The 26,515-nt window shown below is 39.5% G+C and overlaps 1 protein-coding gene across 3 annotated transcripts in view; it reads right to left on the bottom strand.

The window, feature by feature from the left end:
* phf11 (PHD finger protein 11) overlaps positions 1-26,515 on the bottom strand; it is a 70,125-nt gene continuing 43,610 nt past the window's right edge. The window contains exons 8-17 of one of the 3 annotated variants that reach the window (XR_006313120.1): positions 20,486-20,541; positions 19,842-19,893; positions 17,518-17,585; positions 16,109-16,154; positions 10,224-10,279; positions 9,565-9,655; positions 7,909-8,040; positions 5,914-5,982; positions 4,617-5,256; positions 1-40 (exon numbers count right to left, since the gene is read on the bottom strand). Coding sequence is in view for 2 of the 3 variants with exons in the window: in XM_043700418.1 (XP_043556353.1) it covers positions 5,132-5,256; positions 5,914-5,982; positions 7,909-8,040; positions 9,565-9,655; positions 10,224-10,279; positions 16,109-16,154; positions 17,518-17,585; positions 19,842-19,893; positions 20,486-20,541 (695 nt within the window). In the remaining variant the exon portion in view is untranslated. Of the gene's footprint in view, positions 41-3,864; positions 5,257-5,913; positions 5,983-7,908; positions 8,041-9,564; positions 9,656-10,223; positions 10,280-16,108; positions 16,155-17,517; positions 17,586-19,841; positions 19,894-20,485; positions 20,542-26,515 lie in introns of those variants that run through there. The other 2 variants (XM_043700418.1, XM_043700419.1) reach the window with 2 other exon arrangements.

Raw genomic sequence — 26,515 nt, 5'->3', positions numbered from 1 at the left:
GGCCAATTGACCTGTTTCCACACTATAGGGATTCTACGATCTGTGGAAAGAAATCAGAGTCAACATTTTGGGTCGAGTGAACTTAGGGAATGGTTTGCTGAGCATCTCAGCTGGGCCCACAGGGGCTGACCGGACCTCCTAGTCACCACCCATTTTAATTCCCCTTCCCAATCCCTTTCCAACATGACCATTCTTGACCACCTCCAGTTCCAACAATGAACCAAACCGCAAATTAGAGGAACAATACCTCATCTTCTGCTTGGGCAGCCTTCAGCCCAAAGGACTCAACATGGGGTTCTCCAATTTCAGATAACCGCCCATCCCTCAAATCCCTTTCTAGTCCCCCTCCCTCCCTTCCACTGCTCCCTACCACCAACTTGATTCAATCCTCCCACTGACCAACCAGGTTGTACTCTCTACCTGTCTTCACCTATCCACACTTCACCACTCTGCCCCCTTTATCCGCAGCTCCCTCTAAACCCACCCCAAGTCTTGAAGAAGGGTTACACCCGAAACATCGACTTCTCCACCTTCTGATGCTGCCTGGCTTGCTGTGTTCTTCCAGCCTCCTGCCAGTCTACTTTAGATTCCAGCATCTGCAGATTTTTTTGTTTCTTGCCTTTCCAAAAGCATGTAGATCCTGCCTCTTACAAACCCCTCCAGCCAAACTATTCACTATTGACATTAGACTCTGGTCTGTAGTTTCCTGGCTATTCCTTGCAGCCTTTTTTAAACAGCACAACATTATCCACCCTTCAGCCTTCTGGCACCCCACCCATGATTGCCAATGATACAAATATCTCTGCTAGGGGTGCTGGAATTTCCTTCCTAGCTTCCTGGGCTATACTTGATCAGTCCCAGGGACTTATTTATCTTTATGACCTCCAGCATCGCCTGTTCTGAAATGTGGACTGTTTTTGAGACATCGACTTTAGACTCCATACAGTGTGGAAACAGGCCCTTCGGCCCCAACAAGTTCACACTGACCCTCCGAAGAGCAATCCACCCAGAACCATTCCCCCACATTTACCCCTGACTAAGGCACCTAACACTACGGGCAATTTAACATAGCCAATTCACCTAACATCATTATATATTTCCCCAAGTTCCCTGGCTTCTGTGACTTTCTTCACAGGAAATACAGATGAAAAATATGCATTTAAGATCTTACTCATCTTCTGTGGCTCCATACATAAGCAGCCTCGTTGATCTTTAAGGGACCCTATTCTCTCCCTATTTCCTCTTTTGCCCTTCTAGGATCTCTTTGTATTCTCCTTATCTCTAGCTCCCAAATCTATCTCATGTCCCCTTTTTGCTCTCCTGAATTCCCTCTTAAGTGTACTTCCACACTGCCTTTACTCAAGGGATTCAGTTGATCCCAAGTGTCTGTACATGACATATGCCTCCTTTTCCTTGATCAGAGCCTCAACCTCTCAAGTCATCCAGTGTTCCCTGCTCCTGCCAGCCTTGCCCTTCACACTAACAGAAACATGCTGGCCCTAAACTCCCATTATCTTACTTTTGAAAGCCTCCCAATTGCCAATATCCCTTTACCTGTGAACAGCCTTCCCCAGTCAACATTTGAAAGTTCCTAATACCAAGAAAATTGGCCTTGCCCCAATTTAGAACATGAACTTGTGTCCAACTAATAGAATTATGGTCACTGGTCTCAAAGTGCTCCACCACCAACACCTCAATCACTTGTCCTGCCCGATTTCATAAGAGGACACTGTTTTGCCCCTTCTTTAGTCAACCATCTAAATATTGATTGAGAACACTTTCTTGAACAAATGAATTCCTCTCCAACCAAGCCCTTAACATTATGGCAGTCCCAGCCTATGTTTCAAAAGTTATTACCCCTACTGTTACACTCCTATTATTGTCACAGCTCTCTGCAACCTCCATACATATTTGCCCCTCAATTCCCTGCTACTAATAATAGGTTCGGCCTGTAATACAATCTCAGCAATGTCATTACGCCCTTCTTATTTCTCAGTTCCACCCATATATGGATGATCCCTCAGGAATATCCCAAGTACTACCATGATGTTTTCCCTCATCGAAAACAACCCCCCCCCAACCCTACCCCACTTCACTCCTGCCTCCCCTTCTATCTTTCCTTTAGCATCTGTACCCTGGAACATTGAGCTTCCAGTCCTGTCCGTCTCTCATCCATGTTTCAGTAATAGCTACGATCCCAGTCCTACATTCCCGGAGTTCATCTACCTTACCTGTCAGGTCACTTGCACTGAAATAAATGCGGTTTAATTCACCAGTCTTCCTTCGTTCCCTGCTGTGCGCTTGCCTGTCTTTTCTATTTAACTTGCTCTCTTTAACTTCTGTACTAGCCTCAAATTTTCTCTTTTGTCTCACTACTGTTTAGAGTCGTACCTCCCTCTCAGTTTAGTTTATAACCCTCCCATTAGCTAATCTCTCTGCCAGGATATAGCCACCCCTGCCTCCAGTTCAGGTGCAACCCTTCCTCTGGTACAGGTTATCCCAGAAAAAATCCGTATGATCCAAAAATCTGAATACCTGACTCCTGTACTAACAATTCAGCCATGCATTCATCTGCCCTATCCTCCCAATCCTACTCTCAGTAGCATGTGGCACCAGGTGTAATCTGGAGATTACTACCCTTGAAGTCCTGCTTTTTAACCTCCTGCCTAACTCCCCATATTCACTCTGCAGCAGGTCATCCCTTTTTCTACCAATATCGTTGGTACCAATGTATGCAACAACTTCTGGCTATTCACGCTCTCCTTTGCTCCAAACACTCAAGACATCCTTGACCCTCGTACCACGAAGGCAACACACCAGGTCTTGCTTGTAGCTGCAGAAACGTCTGACCGTACGCCTCTTACACTTGCTCACTTGGACTTTGCCATAACCCGCTTTATAGCAGAGCCAGTCATCATGCCTCAGACTTGGCTGCTACTGCTCTTTTCCTGAGAGACTACTTGCCTACCTCTTCTGGTGGTCACCCATCTATCTGACTGAACCTGTGGTGTGACCATCTCCAGAAGCTACTGTTTATCACATTCTCTGCTTCCCGTGTGCGACTCAGTGTGTCTAACTGCCACTCCAACCAATCCACACAGTCTGAGGGGAACTGCAGCCAGACACACTTCTTGCAGACAGTCACCAGGGACACTTGGCTGCTCTCTGATATCCTACATCTGACAGGAGAAGCATCCTACAAACTATCCATCAGGTCTCCTCTAAACTGGCAAAGGAGTTTTCAATCCCTGGGTTTCTGAAACTGAAATCAATTAGTTGTCCTGAAAGAAAAACACAATGGCCTTCAACATTTGCCCCACCTGTCATAAATCACCACTGTAAAACAATCTTCCATTAACACTCTGCAGGTCTTTACTCTTTAACACATACCCGAACACAATGTTTGAACTTGTTAATTTTTTAAAACTCCAAGAGAAGTAACCAGCTCCACAAGCCATGATTTTAAAATCCAAATTCTAAAATGGATGCTCATAAGACAACTTTCATCACAGTATTTCGTTCGTTTGTAAAGTTTTGGGATATTGAGGTTATGAAAGATGCCACAGAAATGCATGTTTTTTTTTGCCTCACTGTCCAAAAGATAATTATTAATACAATTTGATTTAATTAACTTTGGCTTTCCTTTCACCATTTGGAATGTAGCATTATAGTTTTGTTGGCCAGAAATACACCAAAGAAACTTGAGATTTTATTTGGACTAGAAAACAGTAACTTGTCTCGACAATGCCATCAAGCATAGACCATGTGGCCCCTAAACCTGGCTTGCTATTCAATACAATTTTGGCTGATTTGATCCTGGTCTCAACTCCACTTTTCTGTCTGTTCCCCATAACCTGGGACTTCTTTCCTCTATCTCGCCCTTCTGATATATATAATTCTAAAGATTCACAACCCTTTTCATCGCCTTCTTAAATGGATGATCACTTACACTGAAATTATGTTCTATAGTTGTACATTCCTCTACATAACGTGTGATTCAGCATGTATCCTTGTCAAATTCTCAACATCTCAATAGGATCACCTTACTCGTATCAAAAGTCCAAGCCGCTCAACGTTTCCTTATTAGAGTATCTCTTCATGCAGCAATCAACTTTGAGAAACTTCTCTGAAATACCTTAATGCAAATACATCCATCCCTTCTTTCAAAAGGAGACCAAAACCATACACAACATTCTAGGTGTGGTCTCATCAATGTAGGTAAGTGAGAGTTGGAGCAAACATCTACCCATGTTTGTTTGCTTTACAGCTTTTAACAAATTCAGTTGTAACATCGAAAATAGTTTCTCATCCAAATGACTGATAAGGAGTGTCTCCTGGTTAACTATTTACATTTAAATTGCACATCATAGTTTTGGTAACATTTTCTAGCACATACATTATTACTCAAATAGTCAGTGCCATCTATCTATAAACAAACATAAATCTTTTGGCTTATTTTGACTTGCAGAACTTCGACTTTTGATATCAAATTTTAACACTGAAATTGTGGGTGTAACCATTTAGAATGAGAATTTTGCAATGTGGTTATAGAGTCAGGCCAGCAGTTGTGCTTGAAGCACAGTATTATTAATTTCAGTAGCTCCTGCAGTACTTACCATGAGTTGGACTAACAACTTAGATTTTGCAATCTGCTATTTTATAGGAGATTGGAATTATTTTGACAGCTGACTGGTGAAGATGTTGGTCTCCATCAATATGTCCCACTAACTCTGAATGAGCATAATATCTGGCAGCCAGTCCAAATGCCAAGCTGGTATGAAGATCCAATATGTCCCCATAATTCCTCTGGTGCCCAGAGGCATGCTTTGGCCTCTCAAGAATTGATGCAGCCACGCTCAGTATCCAATGTTAAAACTAGGTTTAAAAAGCCCCGATTTCAGGCGTGTTTCTTGACCAATCAGCAAAGTTCCCAGGAAAATAAGCACAATGATACCTTGATTGCCTCCCATCTATCCCACACAGGCTTGAATCCCTCATGATACTTGGAACCCGGGTGGCCTAGAGTATCTGCGTTCTCCACTTGATGATATACTGCCTACTGCTAATGTGCAAAAGCTCACAACTTCCAATGAGTACAGCTTCAGAATGGGAGAGAGTTGCACGACAGCAATCAGTTTTCTCTGTGAGATTTATGAGTGAGTGATCCAGCTATCTTTCTCAACTCTTCAACGAGACACTCTTTTATTTTTAAAGTTGATTTTTCTTCTTCAAGGCGTTGCAGTTTTTCATGTATTTCTGTTAAAGGAGAATAAGGATTTTATTGAAGATAAAATTTATGTTGTACTTTTCACAATTGGTAATGTTATTGGGGTGGTAATCCAGAGTCCCAGGCTAATGTGCTGTGGACAATGGGATTGAATCCTACCATGGCAGATGGTGAAATTTGAATTCAATAAAAATTTGGAGTAAAATGCTAGTCTACTAATGGCAACCATCTAACCTCCAACAATTGTCATAAAAACCCATCTAGTTCATTAGTGCCCTTTAGGGAAGTAATCCCCTAATTCTTATCTAATCTGGCCTCCATGTGACTCCAGACCCACAACAATGTGCTTGACTCTTAACTGCCCTCTGGACAATAAATGTCAAACTAGACAATGACATCCACGTTCCATAAATGAATAAAAAAAAACTCAGCCCAAACACGCTCTGGTCAATAAGGTAGTTCTGAAGTGTTAAATATAAGTTAAATTTATAAACATCATGATCCTGCAAACAATGATGAAATAATGAACAGATAATTATCTTTTAAATTTAGCATTAAATATTAAGCTAAGAATTTTGTGTGTGTCTTTCTTCATAAGGCTGACCAATTTAGTGTTTCCAACATTTGCTTTGATTTCATTTATTTAACAACCACCAAAATTTGCTTTTGTAAAACACAATTCTTACCAGATTGGAATTCTGACAGTACATGAAGTGAATCCAGAGTCCTAAGTATACTCCACACAATCTCATACTCTGAAAGAAAAGGGTGAATGATGGAGTTAAACATAATCCATCGTGCTGTAGATTTTGATATCAATCACCAAACATGAATGAAATTTACAATCTGTTCTGATTTTAAATTTGTCCTTCTGAATTAGCTTCTTTTTTTTTAAAAAAAGTAGACAAAAAAAGGTGTGTCTTGCTAGGCATGCAGGACTTAATATACCAGGGTAAATCCCTGATTAATGCTTAGTGTACAGTGCATTTCAGAGCACCAAGTTCGAGTGAGAGGAATGGCTAAGGATTTTCTTGTCAGACAAGCATTGATTGACTTCCATCCCTAGCAATGAAAAATGCAGGTGGGGTCAAATGAAATATAGTTCTGATGCTCTTTATGATTTCTAAACCTTGCTGACAAACACTACCTGGGTTTAGAGCTACAAATAAACACACAATAAATTTTACAAGTTATTTTAACTGTTGTAATAGTAATATGATACAGACGGAAGGCTTGTATTTTTTTTCTCCAGTGCCTTTCAAGACTCCAAGTGCTCACAAAGGGCTTTAGACTTTTGAATTGGAGTCACTGTTATGATATAGAAATGATGACAGCCAAAGTTCCAGAAACGTTATGAAATAAATGACCAGTTCATCACTTTTAGGTGCAGATTGAGGGATAAACGTTGGCCAGCATATGCAATGTCCAATTTCCAGTTATTCAAGATAAGTGTGTGCTGTGTTTTACTTTCAGCTTCAAAGATCAAATATGGATCAGTTTAACATCTCATTCAAAACATAATACCTCCAATAATACATTACTTGAGAATCAATCTAGATTACGTGCTGTTTAGTATCTGTGTAGATTTTGAATACTTGACTGTTTGATTCCCAGTTACACCACTGAGCCACAACTGATTTTTTTCTAAACTCATTAATCCAATATAATGCAATATGAGTCTCATTGGCAGGCCAACATTTATTGCACAACAGTTATCATATAAGCACCATTTATACAAGATTTTATTTCATTCAAATTTCACCATTTTCCATGGTGAGACTTGAGCCCATGTCCTCAGAACAATAGTCGAGAGCTCTGGCTAACTAGTGAGATTTTATTTCATTCAAATTTCACCATTTTCCATGGTGAGACTTGAGCCCATGTCCTCAGAACAATAGTCGAGGGCTCTGGCTAACTAGTGACTTTAGCATAACAAATTGTTGGAAATCAGAGAAAAAAATAAAGCAGCAAGTGGAAAACTGCAGACCAAGTGTAAAGCAGATATCTCTAGTAATGAGAGATTCCACAATCAAATTTGTGAAGTCTGAAGCATAATCTTAAGCATATCTTGGAACAGTTTGACAAAGAGGCATTTCATCTGGCAAAGAGAGGGATTAGAACTGTTTCCATGTTTTCATTTGGGAATTTTCTTTTAGTCTTACAGCACATCGGCAAATTGAGTTACACAGAATCTCCTCAAGGGTCTGGAAGCCTTGCTTAACAGGAATTTGTGGGCAGATTTGATATATCATTAATGCATTGTAACTGTCAATGTGGATTGAAACGTGTGAGGTACAGAAATTGAACAGAATCTGAAGGCTTAATGAAGCCTTTTTCAAGTAATATAGTTATAAGAAGAACTTAGTAATTCTGTAGATAGTAGAGGTATAGGAACATCACATCCTTTCACCCCTCTGATGTTCTGTACCTGTCATTATGCCAATGATGGTTGCTTGATCCACAGCAGATAGAAATGTAATTACAACAGCACAGTGCTAAGGTACAGTACTTGTACAACACTATAGAAACTTACTGAAACAAAAAAATGGAACAAAAATATCCTCTTGAATAATTCATATGCTTTTTCTTTAAAGTTATCATCTTAAAAATATTAATTCAGATTTAATAGAAACTATAAAATCCACATTCAATTTCAACCACCTCAGTCAATATAAACATACCTTTATCTGTGGCATCTCCATTAATTATATTTTGCTGAATGACATTCAGATCATTCTGAATTTTCTGGAAGATCATCTCCACACACTGAGCTTCTTTGCATTTCCTCCAGAATGTGTTTGCTTGTCCTGTAACTGTTCAAACACAATTGGGAATTAATGTTAACCGCACAGAAAATTTGACATCGAAGTACTTCAGTCCATGTATTGACTAGCTTCCTGCAATACACCCTCTTACCAGGAGCCTTCATTACTGCATCTAAAACCTTCCCTAATTCTGAGACATGTATTTGATAAGAGAGAGGCACAAAAAGGTTAAAATAGAGAAAAGGTAGAAGCTAAATTTGAGACAAAAGTTGATCAGCAAAACACATATGTTTTGTATATTGTGGTCAGTATCCAAATTTTGGACAAATATGAATCTAATAGAAAGCTCAGAGTTGCTGAAAAGACAACAATTTCATAGTTTCTATTGTTTCATTTGAAATCAGGTATCCAATGAGTTTAATGGACCCACGCTATATGGTTAACTCCCTCAGGGCAATTAGGAGTGTCAGTGCTGGATATGTCTTTTAAAACAAAAGCTACACCCAGGAACAAATGAAAAGGAAGGAAAGTAAATTACAAGTGTAGGTAGCTGTGTTACAAGTGCAAAAAGCACAAATAAATCTTTTATTGTCACACCATGTGACTAAACCCAACTCTCCATTCTCTGTTATTCTAAGTTTTATGCATTCCTATGCTATAATCTTCTCAAAATTCAAATTGCACTTGGTTATAAATAATTAAAACAAATGGGACAGAATCTCTCCTAACTGCGCTTACCAAAATATTCACAGAATGCATGAATGTCTCCTCGACTCAAATGTCTGCAGTAGATGTGTCTTGGAATATAGCACAAGCCAAAGTGGAATTTAATTAGTTACTAAAGCATGGTGACAACTACAGTTCAGAGAGATAATCTGACCTTTATCATTCAAATAGTTACTTTGCACATCTTGTGATAATTTTCAAGCAAAGTCTTGAATCTTTGGAACATATAATATTATTAAGATTAGTAAAATGAATTACCAGGTATTGTTCATCCTTTGGCACTAAGGAAACAGAATGGCAATGCTTCCAAAATATCCATATCAATTTATTACTGTGTCCTGCCAGGGCTCTGCAATGAGATTACCAACTTGACTCAAATTAGTTCCATAAATACCAAGACTTTGCCATATCTAATTGTTTTGTTAATAGTTCCCTTTCCATAATCTTCACTTGTCTGGCTGAAAAATATATTCAATGTTCACCACAGCTAACACGTGTCGACAAACAATAATGTGGCAGAATATTGCCAGGGAATTAACTAATATCGAAGCAGACAAAAGTCTATTCAGAAACCAAAACATCCTATTGAGGATCTTTACAATACCTGGAGGAAACACTGAAAGTGCAACTTCCTTCCTAGATATTTATCAGCATAAGTAGCACCAGGCAAGAACAGGCACTGAACCTGAACATTAAAATGATAAATGAATAATATTTTATTGAACACAGGATAGCAGAGACGAGTCCTTCAAGTAGTCATGCCACCTGATCAAATTAAGAACCAAGAAGAGTAATATGATTTCTTGAAGACTGAGTAATTTTTAAAAGAAATACTTGATGGCTCACAACATAGTTTTCTGCTTGTACTTGGGGTCTCTTCTATTATCTGCATTCCGACTTCTTGCTGTATGTCTCCAATTTCCTCTTGGACTTCTTGCTGTTTCAAAAAAAGCAACTATTAGCAAGTGAATTACCGGCTCCCTGGCTCTAATTCAAATCTGATATAGATATACTGTGTCTAAAATAAGACAGTAGTCAGTATAATATGGTTGGAACTTGGATCAATGGCTCTTAAAACTCCACTATTCCAGATTAACCTTGTATCAGGTCTGTTGTGTCATAGACTAAACTAATTCAAATACTTAGTCTTTATCATATCCTTTCATCATCTGGGTATCTATCAGCATGTCGATTTGATAAGTTGCGGTGTCTTGTGGAGTTACATTTTGATAATTATTAATGGTGAACTAATGTTGTTCCGTAGCAGCAAACTTTAGATATATCAAAAACCCAAGAACAAATCCCTGATCATCTCACACAGGGTTGAATCTCAGTTTGGATCTCAAGCTCTGTACAACAGGAAATTGAATTCCACCACATATTATGTCCTGTTTAGTCTGGCAGAGATGTGGGAGAACAGAATTTCAACATAATTACAAAACATTTCACTATAAGTACAAAATATTTCAACATAATTACAAAATGTTTTAATTTATCAAACATACTTGGTCTAAATTTGTGCTTGCATCACTGCAGCTTGCATCGTTTGGCTCACGTTCATCTATAAAAATAAAGATCAATCTGTGTGAGACTTTTAATATACAACAGTTAATTCTTTTGACAACAGTTCCAAAGCACTTATTAAAGAGATCTCAAAGCAACTGATCTGCTCTTTTTGTAAAAAGCTGCTGGATAACCAGCTATGAACACTATAAGTCTCCATGCAGTCATCTTGCAGATTTGGGATGAAAAAGAACTCTTTCCACGACGCCACATCCTATCCCACCACTTCACCAATGCAACAAATATTGTTGTATTCCAGAGAGATGAATCATATTCTGGAAACCACTGAGTATCTTCGTGTTGGCTACAGTAGGAAAAAATCTTCACATGCATTCACCAGAATCACTGACTTCCTGTCACTACTGGATGTGCAGCACCATTGACATTAATGATTAGGAGGAGCTCGCTGCCAATCGTTCAAAATGATGACAACTTGTCCATCAGGCTGCACCATCGCACTTCAAGTCCAATGCTTTAATGAGGCAGAGTGGTGTCAGAAAAGGATGCACATCCTGCATTCTGGATCACACTACCTTACTGGACATCCTGCCCTGTGTACATAAATATTTATGGGTTGAGAACTGGCCTGTTCAGACACATGAAAACTAAAACGCCCAGCCCTGTGGGGACATCATCCTCAATTTGTGGGACAGCCGATGAGACAATAGTAAACATCAAAGATTAAAAGTAGGGGAAGTTTGGGGCGGCACGGTGGTTCAGTGGTTAGCACTGCTGCCTCACAGCACTAGGGTCCCAGATTCGATTCCAACCTTGGGCGACTATCTGTGTGGAGTTTGCACATTCTCTACGTGCCTGCGTGGGTTTCCTCCGGTTTCCTCCCACAGTCCAAAGATGTGCACGTCAGGTGAATTGGTTATGCTAAATTGCCCATAGTGTTAGGTGCATTTATCAGAGGGAAATGGGTCTGGATAGGTTACTCTTTGGAGGGTGGGTGTGGACTGGTTGGGGCGAAGGGCCTGTTTCCACACTGTAAGGAATCTAATCTAATTTCTTTCATTATTTCACCTCTTAATTTTCTTGACATGCTCTTGAAGGGTTAAGGACATCAAATTGAGAAGAATGTTGTCATCAGTGAAGCATTATTCTGCTTGCCTTGTCTAAATTATTTTAATTTTCCAATTCATCTTCTTGTGGTCTTTGTCTAGCTGAAAGAACGTAAAATCAATGACTGCAGATCCTGGAAACCAGGGTATAGATTAGAGTGGTGCTGGAAAAGCACAGCAGGTCAGGCAGCATCCGAGGAGCAGTAAAATCGACATTTCAGGCAAAAGCCCTTCATCAGGAATACAACTGATGACAGGGCAAGATAATAAAAACAAAGAGCTGAAGAAACTTTAAAGTAAAAGGAAGAACTGCAGATGCTGAGGATCTGAAATAAAAATAGAAATTGCTGGAGAAACACAGCAGGTCTGACAGCATTTGTCATGGGAAAGTTCACCTTTCGAGTCCAGTGACCTCAGAAAAGTGATTTGCTTTGCTGGAGAAACTCAGCACGTCTGTTAGCATGTATGGAGACAGAAACACAGTTAACATTTTAAACTTAATATGACTCTTCTTCATAATGAAAGACAGGCAAAAGCATGATGATTTTTATGTTGTTTGCAAAGTAGGAAACACAAATAGAACAAAAAGGAATGTCAGGGAAAAGCGAGTAGTTTATAGGTCAAAGGTGTACTCAAACGGAAGAAGATAGGAGTAGTAATAGTTGTGGGTCTATGAAGAAAGGGGTGAGGACAGAATTGTGGAAAATGGAACCAGCTGAAGGCTCATGCTAACCACAGTGTACAGGAATCCTTGATTGAACATATAGTGGAAGGGAATTGTTGGAAATGGACCAGGTGAAGGTGAGAGTGGAAATCTGAAGCAAAAATGATACATTTTTCCAGTTCCAGCCGAGAATAGGATTTATGGACATTTAGGAAGGTAAAAATGTATTAGGAATAGTCTGCATGGTTTTGTGCAAGGAAAACCATGTCTCACAAGCTTGATTTGAGTTTTTTGAGTAAGTTACTAAAAAGGTCGATGATGACAGCAGATGTTGTTTACTTGTATGTTAGTAAAGCCTTTGACAAGGTTCCGCATGGTAGACTAATTAATAAAGTTAGGTCACATGGGATTCAGGGTGAGCTTGTCAATTGGATGCATAATTGGCTTAACGGCAGGAGACAGAGTAATAGTGGAGGATTGCTTATTGGGCTGCAGGCCTGTGACTAGCGGTGTTCCACAGGGATCGGTTCTGGGTCCTCTTTTGTTTATCATTTATATAAGGCATGGTTAGAAAGTTTGCGGGTGACACTAAAATTGGTGGCATAGTAGTCAGTGAAGGTTTTCTAAGATTATAAAACAGGACCCTGATCAAATGGGTCAGTGGGCTGAAAAATGGCAGATGGAGTTCAATCTGGATAAATGCAAAGTATTGCATTTTGGTACAACAAATAAGGGTAAGGCTTATACAAGTAATGGTAGAGCCTTGGATAGTATTGTAGAACAGAGGGACCTGGGGGTGCAGGTACATACTTCTTTAAAACGTTTGTGTCAAAGAGAGACAGGTAGTTAAAAAGGCATTTGGCATGCTTGCCTTCATTGCTCAGTCCTTTGATTATAGGAGTTGGGGTGTTATGTTGAGATTTTACAGGACATTGGTGAGACATCTTCTGGAATACTGTGTCCAGTTCTGGTCACCCAGTTGTAGGAATGATATTATTAAGCTAGAAAGGGTTCAGAAGAGATTTACCATGATGCTGCCGGGTGTGGAAGGATTGAGTTATGAAGAAAGGCTGGATAGGCTGGGACTTTGTTCACTGGAATGTAGGAGGTTGAGAGGTGTTGGATAGGCTGGGACTTTGTTCACTGGAACGTAGGAGGTTGAGAGGTGTTGGATAGGCTGGGACTTTGTTCACTGGAACGTAGGAGGTTGATATTTCCCTAAGATGGAGAATTTTAAGACTAGGGGGCACATTTTTAAGGCGAGAGGAGAGGGACTTAAAAAGGCTAACGCAGACAATTCTTTTGTTTAGACAGAGGGGATTCACGTGTGGAATGAACTTCCTGAGGAAGTGGTGGATGGGGTTACAATTACAATGTTTAAAAGACATTTGGATGGATACATGAATAGGAAAAGTTTGCAGGGATATGGGCCGGGAGCAGACAGGTGGGACTAGTTTAGTTTGGGATTATGTTCAGCATCAACTGGTTGGACCAGTCAATATAAGTGATCTATGTACTGAAGAAGAGTACCAGTTGTCAGGGGGTGCCCAAGTAGGACTGGAACAAAGAATGTTACACGTACCCACAAAAAGACACATGCATGTAGAGCTCTTGCAGGTATCCATTGCTTTTGTTTGGAGGATCTGCATCCAATTGTTCAATGAGAGAACAAGCTTACCAAGCTAAGGGTGGTGACAGACAGGATGTGTTCAGGCCCCTCATCAAGGAAGGAGGAGAGCGTCTACAGTTCGTCCTAGTGAGGGATTAATGAGTAAAGGGATTGGGTTCCCACTAAGAAGAGGGAGCTGTCAAGGCCAGAAAATTGTTGAAATAATGTCAGGTATCAGAAAAATCAGGATTGGAGGTTGAAAAGGTTCCTTATGGTAGACTGGTTAGCAAGGTTAGATCACATGGAATACAGGGAGAACTAGCCATTTGGATACAGAACTAGCTTGAAGGTAGAAGACAGAGGGTGTGGTGGAGGGTTGCTTTTCAGGCTGGAGGCCTGTGACCAGTGGTGTGCCACAAGGATCGGTGCTGGGTCCACTGCTTTTCCTCAGTTACATAAATGATTTGGATGTGAGCATAAGAGGTATAGTTAGTAAGTTTGCAGATGACACCAAAATTGGAGGTGGAGTGGACAGTAAAGAAGGTGAAACCAGAATACAATGGGATCTTGATCAGATGGAGTTTAATTTAGATAAATGTGAGGTGCTGCATTTTGGAAAGGCAAATCAGGGCAGGACTTAATGGTAAGGTCCTGGGGAGTGTTGCTGAGCAAAAAGACCTTGGAGTTTAGGTTCATAGCTCCTTGAACGTTGAGTCACAGGTCGATAGGATAGTGAAGGCCGCGTTTGGTATGCTTTCCTTTACTGGTCAGTGCATTGAGTACAGGAGTTGGGAGGTCACGTTGCATCTGTACAGGACATCTGTTTGACCACTTTTGGAATGCTGTGTCCAATTCTGGTCTCCCTCCTATAGGAAGGATGTTGTGAAACTTGAAAGGGTTCAGAAAAGATTTACAAAAACGTTACCAGAGCTGGTGGGTTTGAGCTATTGGGAGAGGCTGAATAGGCTGGGGCTGTTTTCCCTGGAGTGTCGGAGGCTGAGGAGTGACGTTATAAAGGTTTATAAAATGAGAGGCATGGATAGGGTAAATAGACAAGATCTTTCCTTTAGATTAGATTAGGCTAGATTCCCTACAGTGTGGAAACAGGCCATTTGGCCCAACAAGTTCACACCGATCCTTCGAAAAGTAAAACAGCCAGACCCATTTCCCTCTGACTAATGCACCAAATACAATGGGTAATTCACCTAACCTAAACATCTTTGGATTGTGGGAGGAAACCATAGGCATCGGGTGGAAACCCACACAGACACACCGAGAATATGCAATCTCCGCACAGTTGTCCTAGGCTGAAATCGAACCCATGTCCCTGGCGCTATGAGGCTGCAGTGCTAACTACTGAGCCACTGTGTGGATTCCAGGACTAGAGGGTATAGGTTTAAGGTGAGAATGAAAAGATTTAAAAGTGACCTAAGGGACAACTTTTTCATGCAGAGAATGGTGCGTGTATGGAATGAGCTGCCAGAGGAAGTGGTAGAGACTGGTACAATTAAGCATTTAAAAAGCATCAGGATGAGTATATGAATAGGAAGGGCTTAGAGGGATATCGAAGTGCTGGCAAATGGGACTAGATTAATTTAGGATATCTGATTGACATGGAAGAGTTGGACCGAAGGGTCTGTTTCTGTGCTGTACATCTCTATAAGAGGCTTGATAAAGGGAAAGAAAAAAAAGTCAAGATAGAAGGAAATAAGCTCAGTACAGCAGAAGCAGGCTGAAATAACATTTTTCAGAGCAGTCCTCTTTTTGAATTTTGGGAAAAAGTTGAAGCTGGCTATTCAGTGTTGTGGGGTTATGAAGCAGAGAGCTGTGGAGGAAAGGTTTCAAGAGGAGACCAAGTCAGTGAAAAAGCTGGAAAAGGTGGCTTAATATGCATTTTCTAATAAATTTAATGTGGAAATCTGATTTACTCTGATCAGATTGCGAAACTTGGTGAGAGGGCAAACAACTCCAATCCTTTCAAAAGAAAGTTAGACATAAATGAAGCAGAAAAGCAAATAGAAAGGGTGGGAATGGAATGGGAGGAGGGATGCGTGGAGTATAAACATCAGAATGGACCAGCTAGGCCGACTGGTCATGGAGCTATTTTAATCAACCCTCTCAGACTTGCTGTGACAGGTAAACTTGAATGTGGATCTTCTGGCTCAGAGGAAGGCACACTACCATTGCACCATATGACCACAATTAACAGGTCATGTAATCCAACAGGACAAAGGGGCTGCCACACTATTTAAAACGGAATACATTCTGAAGTTTAACTTCTAAACAAGGTCACTGGACCCAAAATGGTATCTATTCTTTCTTTTCACGGATGCTGCCAGACCTGCTGAGGTTTCTCCAGCAATTTCCATTTTAGATTTGCAACTCAAAGCTTAATTATCATGATACTCTGAAACCTATATCAAAAGCATCTTTGAGTTTACTGTTTGCATTTTAGCTCAGTTAATTAAGAACACAATAAAACAATTGTACCTGAAATGAGTGGAGAATCAGGGTCTGCATGCCTGGTCTTATTGGTCTAAATGAAAAACAATGTTTCTTTACAGTGAGCAGAAAAATAAACATGCACTATTAACTTAAAACAAAACCTACTTAATTATACTACACTGATATTTAATTAAAATTTAAAAATCTACTTAATGACTGACTGATAACCAAAGGATTCAGATCTAATGACCTCCTTATGCATCATGACAATTCTGGGACTTAAGATCGCAATGAACTAGAGGGGAGAATTATTTCCGTGCAGCAAATGATGATGATCTAGGACATGCTACCTGAAAGGGTAGTCATGGGGTAATTAAAAATGGAATCATTTTCAGGGAAATAGCAGGGAGTGCGATGAATTAAGTGATTCTTTTAGAAGACCTTGCACAGAAAGGATTGGTTGAATAGCTTGCTCCTGCACTGCAGAGTTCAAATAAGCACATTTAGAAACATTATGAAATTGGAAAAATTCATCTTACACCATTTATTTCAAAGGAAGCAACTAGCCTCAAACACTGGTAGTAGCAAACTGAGGTACGCTGCTGGACAGCTGGTTTGTGATGCAGAATGACACCAACAGTGTAGGTTCAATTTCTGTACCTGAGGCTTAGGTCACTATGAAGGACCCGCTTTCTCAACCTCCCCCCTCATATGGGGTGTGGTGACCCTCAGGTTAATTTATTTTGAAAGAGACAGTAGCCTTATGGCCCTCTAGAATTATGGTGACTTTATCTTTTACTTATACTGCTGTAGATACCTGCAGATTTAAGTTATGCATGATTCACAACACCTTCAGTTGGATAGTGGATCTTCTAGAATGTGAGAAGTTCAGATCAACTTCAGTTGTACCAGGTCAGTCAGTCAACCTGTCAGGAAGCACTTTTTTACACAAAGGTCCATGAAAATCAGGAAATCTCTCCCATAAAACAAACCTCTGGGGGAATTCCAGTTGAATATGACAAAATTTATTTGATAGAATTTTGTTAGGCAAAATTATTAGGGGGATCATGAACCAAGAGGGTAAATTAAGTTGAAATACTGATCCAACTACAGTTGAGTTAAACAGTTGAACAGCCTTGTAGCTGAAAGGACTGAACGGGTGACTCCTGTTCCCACATTTAATTTTTCAGCTCAACAGATAAATCTATTATTTACACAGAAGATTCAATTAGAATTGCTTGCCACTAAATACTTCAACAATGAAAATCCACAATTGAAACACTTCTCAGTAAGAATTCTAGATCAAGCTACCCTCGTTTTTGTCAGATTAAACTGTTCAATTCATCATGGATGCCATATTAGCCATTACTTGGTCAATCACTGAAGTAATGACATATGAAGGCATCATTTCTGACACTAAAGTTTGTTTCTTCCTTGGTCATATTCTAACATACCTCTTTCAACTGAGTTCCACCTTGAGTACTCTGAGGACTGAATGCGCAGAGCAAGGAGGGTGAGCTCTCTGTTTCACAGGGAAGAGAAAGAATTGTTAAAAAATGACGAGTATACAAATAAGATCAAGACTCTTTGGCATGTCATGGGAAAATTGTACAATTACCAAAAAGCTATTTACCCCTCAGAGAAGTATATAAAACTAAAAAAAAGGGACAGTTTTAATGTTCAACAGGTTGATAGCCTTGGTTCAGTAATGGAAATGTGTTGCTGGAAAAGCGCAGCAGGTCAGGCAGCATCTAGGGACTCAGAGAAGTATATAAAACTAAAAAAAAGGGACAGTTTTAATGTTCAACAGGTTGATAGCCTTGGTTCAGTAATAGCAATCTGAAGTACTTCAGGAGCATTGTAGTGTTGGATGGATCATCCTTTGGCTTAACCGAGTCTCATCTGCCTCCAAAGATGGACATGATAGCATTTCAGTGAGAAACAGGGGAGTCTTCTCAATGTGCAGGGAATTTAACAACAACAACAACAAAAAAGCTCTGGCCTTTGACCTTTCCTGATGATATTGCTGTTTGTGGGAGTTTGTCGGTCCTTCTATTCTCCAGGCTGAGAGTAGGTCACTTTTTAAGTTCCTAACTGGCATCGAAGTACTTGATTTATTCCGAAGTCCTGACATTTCATGGCAAGTCAATTCTTAACAATTAAAATGATTAAGTTAGCAGAATTGTTGATAGATGTTTAAAAAGCAGAAACATGGGAACATGGAAATTTCATGGAAATAGCACAACAAAGGCTAAATTATTTGGAGGCTGGATCAGAATGATTTAACGCAAAGGTCACTAGAATAGCTGGCAAGGGAAATGTTTCTGCTATCCAGGAATGCTTTTGTAACTGGGAATTAAGAAATATACATCATTGAAACAGTGGAAGAGTAGACCTGAATGGAACCTCAGAATCTGGTGAAGAGAGGTCAATGCAGTTTGTGGGTACAAATGAACAAAATAATCCATTGCCTAGAACTTGGTACTTGACAACAAATACAAATAGCATCTCACACAGTGACCTGCACTGTGGGACATGAGTAAAAGCAAACATCTCTGCTCCTGATCATCAAAATAAAAGTTGTAACACAATTTATTAAATGAGCACTGAACAACTCATCAACTACTGGGGAACCTAAATAACAAAAAGGTTCGCACCCAAATTAAAAGGTTGGTTTTCAGCCTGGGTCGCAAGTTGCCACGGTAACCTGCAACATTTGACTTGCATTTCACCAGATCGCAGTTGAGTTACTACATAGCAGATCTAAAGCGGTTGATGCCTGTCCATCATTTAAAGAAGAAAATAAAGGTTAACAAAACTAAATTTCTACTCCTTAAACTTTCTAACCAGATGAACAGATTTTCTTACAGCTCAAGGATATAGGGCAAGAGGGAGCATCAAACCTCAACCTGTTTAGGTTGAACAATATGATACAAAAATCTTTAAAGTGGACGCTTTCAAATGGTAGTGTTTTGGAAAGTAAAAAAACTGGCAATGAAATTCAAGTCTTTTATAATTAATTTACATAAATATGGGCATTGCTGGCAACACCAGCATTTGTTGTCCATAAGGTGGTAGTGACAGGCCATCTTTCTGAATCCCTGTAGAATGCATGGTGTAGGTAGACCCATAGTGCTGCTGGGAAGGGAGATCCAGGATTCTGACACAGCAGTAGTGAAAGGGCAGTGATATATTTCCAAATTAGCATGGTATGTATCTGCTCCCTACCATCAGGCAGAAGATACCGGAGTATTTGGTGTCTCATGGCCAGATTGTGCAAGTTTCTTCCTCCAAGCCATCAGGCTCCTTAACACAGTACAATCGGACTGTTTCCCATGTGAAATTCTTCGCATGACTTCGAATTGTTGCTAGAAAAATGCCTATTATTCATCATTCTTCTATTACACTGTAACTTGTGTGTTTTGTACTTCTTATGCACTTTACACTGTGTACAATTGTGCAGTTTGTACTGTCCATGTAGCATCCTCGTTCCTGGAGGAATGCTCTCTCATTTTTACTGTATCAGTTGTATATGGTAGAAATGACAAATAAAAGCTACTCTCTCCCTCTCTCTCTCTCGTTCTTCAAGATGGTAGAAATTATGCATTTCAAACATGCTGTCAAAGGAGTCTGGGTACATTCCCATTGTATAGCTTTTAAACATATTATTTTAAATTGTGACCTTTGAGATTCATTCAGTTCATGAATAGGTGTACACTGTACATAATATTATGATTTTACGTTAGTTTTCATTTAAGTCTTTGACAAGTAAACATACCATTTGAAGGGTGAGTCTCATTTTCTGCAAGAGAATTGGACTGAAAGCATCTCTGCAAAAAAGATACAAAAGTTGATATGGCGAGCTAAGTACAGAACCCAGTAATGAATCACATCCCAGTGTTAAATTTGGCTGTTACATATGTAAACCAATGTATTGTTTACTTTCAGGTGAATCAGTCAACCGTGCTTTTCTTTATTGCATCATCCAACATTACAATCCTCAGAAATTGTTACTGCAGTCAGTAAAGTGGCCTAGTCAGTCATTTCAAAGCATGTCTGGAGATATGTTGAAGGACTGACTACCTGAGATGGACACTAGCTCACAGAATTCCCTACCAGTATAATTTTAAGTAGAGATTTAATAACATTGCCATACAACATTGATATTGGTATCACTGGCCAGAGAGAAGGGTCTTACATGAGGAAAAGGTAGTAACACCACACCAGCAACATCCCAAAATTATTCAAAAGATGAATAACCATTTTATTTTGTGACGTTGGTGAAGAGTTTTTTTTTTAACAATATTGGATAAGATTCATTCTAACCTGGAACTTCCACAATCCCCATTATCTGTTATAAATGAAATTCAAAAATTAAGCTATTTGACACTACTTAAGGTAAAGTTTACACAGTGACATTACCTCCTTGTCCTGCATTTGATCACCACTTTCAAGCTTCCTCTGTTTTGAATCATTTGCTGTGTGAAGTTAATATAAACAGTGACTGTGAGCTGATTTGTTTCTTAATGAATTTGGTTTTATCAACATGATTTTATGCAAAAGACTTTACCTGCACATATCTAATCAAATGATCCAAATTCACTTTATTGTTTTAAATATAATTCATTTTTTTTGAAACAGAACAATTCGCCTGTTAAAGAATCATTATACAAGAGTATTTGAAGGAAATTATATTACACGGCTTGTTGTGACTGCAGGGTGACAATTACAGGGTAGAGCCACTAATGACCAGAGTTGTATTTATGTTGTTTTGAGTATTATGAGTACTAGCTAAGTGTATTAAATGAATCATAAGTTAATGCTGTCAGCAAAGAAAAAAAATGTATAATTAAAATGGTTAATTTGAATATAGAAAGGTTGTATGATCACTGGAGACCTCTCGGCATAGTTTCCATGTCTACAGTGAATCATGCAAGACACAAGTACAATGTTTGGGTTACAAACAATGGCCAATGGTGAAACCAGCACATTTATGGTGGCGATGGTGGAAGAATCTTAAGGAACAACAGTTGCTTACAGATGGAAGATTCTATCAAAAAATTCCCATTAGCTTCCCTTTGTGCTTGCATGAGGAAGCTAATGGGATGCCACCTCATTTTGTTTTTGAAACATATACTGATTCATAAATAATCTACAAAAACAGTTTTCAAGTCAAATATCCCAGAAAGTATGATCAAAATATCAAAAATATTGTTTTTTAAAATATTACATTTCTCACTTGAGCATTGCACTCTCTGGTGCTTCTATCCAAATGTAAAACAGGGTCAAGAAATTATTTACTTTCCAATATAAGATACTATGGGTTGTATAAAGTAACAGACCTTCAAGGTATCACAGCACACAGTCTTCTCTCCAATTATATTATGAGCAACTTGAGAGGAAAATATTAGTGGAGTAAGAAGCAGTTCTTAAATGACAACACAGAGACAATAGCAAGCTTTATGTTAATTATAGAAAAGGTCATAAGTATGGTCAAAACGGTTAAATGAACTGAAGAAAAGCTAGATTTGATTGGCTACAAATCGAACTGAGGAAAACAAAAACCACCAACTATTTTGACGAACAACAATATGAAACAGCAAGTGGAAAACATTTAAAATGCCAGAGTGCAAGGTATACATAATCTGCTGAAAGGAAAAAATAATTTTTTTTATTCAAAATTTCATTCACAGGAGGTGGGCACAGTTTATTGCCCATTCCTAATTTCCCACAGGCCAGTTAAGAGTCATCAATGTTGCTGCGGGTGTGGAGTCACATGTAGACCAGACCAGGCAAAGATGGCAAATTTCCTTCCCAAAAGGACTTAAGTGAACAATCAACAAGGTTGTAAGATTATTCATTTCAGATTTTTATTGAATTCAAATTCCACCCCATCTGTCACATTGGGATTCAAGTCTGACCGCCCAGAACATAACCTGGGTTCATGGATGATTAGTTTAGCTATATTATTACGAGTCCATCACCACCCCACTAGTAGGTAGCCACAAATGAATAAAGATAGAAGAGATAGGAATGACATGGAATGATGAAATGAGTAATGAGTTAAAATGTATTTAAAATAAAAAATGAATAAGCTAAACAAATTCAAAACAGTCTGCAGATAGATGAAATCCTTGTGCAGAAGGGAACAGATAGCAGAGGTATTATTAATTGTAATCACGTGTTTGAAAAAAGATGCAGTGCCAGAGGACAGGTGGAAAGGTAATGCCATTCCTTAATACTGAAGGCGGGGACAGATCATGCCAGAAAATTATAGACCAACCAGCTTAACTTCAAGGGAGGAATAAACAATGGAACAGAAGAAAATCTCAAAATCAAAAATCTAATAGTGAACAGTTAGATTAGATTACTTACAGTGTGGAAACAGGCCCTTCGGCCCAACAAGTCCACACTGACCCGCCGAAGCACAACCCACCCAGACCCATTCCCCTACATTTACCCCTGCACCTAACACTACAGGCAATTTAGCATGGCCAATTCACCTAACCTGCACATTTATGGACCGTGGGAGGAAACCGGAGCACCCGGAGAAAACCCACGCAGACACGGGGAGAATGTGCAAACTCCACACAGTCAGTCGCCTGAGGCGGGAATTGAACCAGGGTCTCTGGCGCTGTGAGGCAGCAGTGCTAACCACTGTGCCACCGTGCCGCCCAAAGAGAAAATTTGAGGAGGTAACTATGGAGAATGACAGTGCAATAGATGTAATTTCTTAAGATTTTATAAGGCTTTCCCATAAGATGTCCCATAACGGATTAATGAATATGGTCAGAGAATATTGATTTAGCAGACAAGTAGCATAATGAATTGTTGGTTGGTTTCAAAATAGAATGCAGACAGTGGAACTAAAGGTAGCTATTCAAAACAGCAAGGGGTGTCAAGTGGAACGACTGCTGTTCACAATTTACATTTATGATTTGCACTTTGAAATCAAAAAAATCTAAATTTACAGATGATACCAAACTGAATGTGGAAAGGCTGTTGTCAATACAAAAAAGACATTGAATAAATTTGTAAGACATGGATAAAAATGCAAAATGGTCAAATTGGTAATTGAAATTAAATACAGATAAATGTGAGATAATGCATCTTGGTTGACCAGTCAGAATATGCAAGCCTCGGTGGGATCAAGAAATGAAGACAACTCAGAATACAAAAAGGATCAATAAACCCTTGCTGGAGGAGATAACCCCACAAATATCACCAATCTCAATAACGGGGAGGCTAGCACATCAGTGCACAAGATAAGGTGAAATATCTACAATGGTCTTTGGCCAGAACTGAGTCAAAGAAGTTCCAAACACCACAGATGCAGTTTTCACCCAATTTGATACACTCATGAGAAATCAAGAAATGGCACAAACAAAGATGGTTGTTGTTGTTGGATGTTAGTCAACACAGTTCCAGGGCATTTCTGCAGAGTTCCTCAGGGAGTCTCCTGGCCCAACCATCTTCAGCTGATTCATCGCTAACTCTATCAATAGATGAGAAGTGGAGATATTTGCCAATGAGTGCACCATGTCCAACATAATTTGAAAGTTCTCAGATACTGAAGCAGCCCATATCTAAAGGCAGCAAAAACCTGGACAAGATCCGGGTTGGACTGATAAATGACAAGGAATGTTATTGTCACATAAATGGCAAGCTAAGACAATCTCCAACAAGAGAGAAACTGACCATCGTCCCTTGTCATTCAATGGCATTACCATCGTGCAATTTCCCACCTTTAACATTATGTTTACCATTGACCAGAAATTCACCACATAAATACAACAGCTACAAAAGCAGTTCAGATGCTAGGAATACTGTGTCGAGTAACTCACCTCCTGACTTCCCAAAGCCTGTCCACTATCTACAAGGCCCAAATTAGGAGTGTGAACGAAGGCTTCTCAGTTGCCAAAATGACTACAGCTCCAACAATACTCAAGAAGTTTCATTCCGGTGGTCTCCAACAAGTTGATCTCAATCAATTGGTTGGTCAGAGTCTGACAGTCAATCTCACAGCCCTCCCACGTTCCCTCACCACATAAGCTGATTATCGTGCCACTGCATGAGTTCCACTTCTGGAAGCCAAGAGGTAAGTACGTGCTCTTGAGTGGCAATACTAGTGTGGTACTGTGTTTCAGTTTGGTCTGGATGGACTCTCATTGCAGGATCAAGTTTTGTTGTGGCACTGTAAACAAATCAATAAGAAATCTACTTGGAACTGGTTTGTAAAGCCAGTATAAAACAGTAACAGAAACATAGGAGACTATTCAGCCCATCACTCCATAGACTCTTTGCAAGACTAACTCAGCAACTCCCACTCCTCTGGACACAATCTATAGACCTGCAATTGCTTTTCTTCACACAGGCTCATACCAGAAGAAGAATTGCTGCTGTACCCCAAACACAATATCCAAGCGACGCAAGCTGACCAGGGCTGCCCAGAAATGAATCATAACTATTGAAGTGATCTTCTGTGACTCCACATTTGCAAGCAACCAGCAACATTATGGATATTCCAGAGGCACCTATCCACAGGCCAACTGACAGCGTGAATAATGACAGAGATATGAAATAAACTACAAAATGGAGTTGTAATGATCAATGAAGAATCTGGACCATCTGAAAAGAAACCAAACCAAACAGGTACAACTTCCATGCAACATGGGAAGATTAATTTCTGTTGGTAACTGTAAAAGGTAAGAGCATTTATATGTCACCAAAGTACACCGATAAGTATAAGGGGAATTTAGAACAACACCACAGAACGATGTGCAGTAAATTCAAGGATTGTCTTCTCTTGAACAGCATGCTTCAGACAAAGAAAGTTGATGAGCTAAAAGGTATTTTGAAACCTTAACAGTAACTTTTTTTCCCTGAACCAGCAGCTAAAGATAAGGTCTGCTCTAAAGCATCATTTATGTTTGCCACCTACTGACACAAGAAATGATTCACAGATGGCAAATTAAGAAACATTGACTGTGGCCACTGACTCTTTAGCTTTCTTTGTGCCTAAAGTCTTTGAAAATTAATAGTTATCCAGAACATGTCACTTGATGCTTCCACAGTCACAAAACAAGTGCAATCGGAAGGTGCCTTTCAGCAAGTATAGCAGGGCCAGAAGGACTGTGACTGCTTCTTCTGCAGTTCAAATCCATTGGCATGGCCACATAGTTCAGCTGATTGTTTTTGTGCACACTAAAAAGGATCTTCTCACCTTTTTGCTCCTTAAAGAGAGAATAAGGGGTGAGGACATCTGTACGGAATTCAATACGTACATAGTTGAGGAAACATTTCAATTAAGAAACTGGTTTCCATCACGACTGCTGGTGCACTGGCCAAGCTTGGTGCAAATGTGGGCTTTACTGCATATTGCAAAAGTGATCTTGATTTCATCTCTTTTGTCAATTACCACTATAAAATCGACGAGTATTAGGAAGTAAAGTTATTAATTTTTCTCATGTAATAAACGTTAAGATCGTATACTCAATTTGAGCAAAGGCTCATCAATGCTGCTTGTTTAAATCCTTACTTAAAAGTACTCAGTGCCATTTAATTAATCCTCCGTGCAAATGTGTGATGGTTAAATCAAAGGTAAATCCTGCAAACATTTTTAGATCAGATATCTGAAATTGTCATACCTCCTAAATCAAAGAGTGAAATGTGCAGTGACCTGTCAGGCAATGTATGGTTGCTCAATTTGGAGTTCCTTCCAGACAATGTCAAAACTAATCGAACTGAACTGTAAACTATAAGGACAGGACAGAAACATAGTACATATGTTCAATGCTGTGAACACATCCAATTTAAAACTGGGTCTGAGGTCCTCCCAATTAAAAGATAAAGTGCTGCAAATGTTCTGATTCTGGAGAAAATACTAGAATAAAAATCAAAGACAGACAAAAATAGTTCCACCCAGAAATACATGTCTGAGGAAGTTAGCAGAGGAATTCAACAAGCCATTTCATGTATTTAATGTGATGAAACAAATTATGTTTGTCTTATATCTATTCCTTCAAGTAGACAGTTGTTTGCTTACAAAGCAGTGAGGTTGATATGGAAATAAATTAGCTGAAAATGTGTTGCTGGAAAAGCGCAGCAGGTCAGGCAGCATCCAAGGAACAGGAGAATCGACGTTTCGGGCATGAGCCCTTCTTCAGGAATCAATCCTGCTCCTTTGATGCTGCCTGGCCTGCTGCGCTTTTCCAGCAACACATTTTCAGCTCTGATCTCCAGCATCTGCAGTCCTCACTTTCTCCATGGAAATAAATTACAACACTAAATGAAACTAAGCTCAAAGTGAGCAATTTTTGGGAACCCATAAATAGAGAACAATACTCACGTGCGTTTTTAAAGTGAGAGCTTATTTTGACTTCTCATACCTCTGTAAGAGCATTCACCAAAATTAAGATAATCCAAGTCCATGCATTACACCAGCCTCACATA

This window comes from Chiloscyllium plagiosum, chromosome 12 (assembly GCF_004010195.1).
Source record: "Chiloscyllium plagiosum isolate BGI_BamShark_2017 chromosome 12, ASM401019v2, whole genome shotgun sequence".
In the NCBI taxonomy this organism is placed as follows: domain Eukaryota; kingdom Metazoa; phylum Chordata; class Chondrichthyes; order Orectolobiformes; family Hemiscylliidae; genus Chiloscyllium; species Chiloscyllium plagiosum.
Note: the sequence above shows the minus strand (reverse complement) of the source record. Positions and strands in the feature narration are given on the sequence as shown.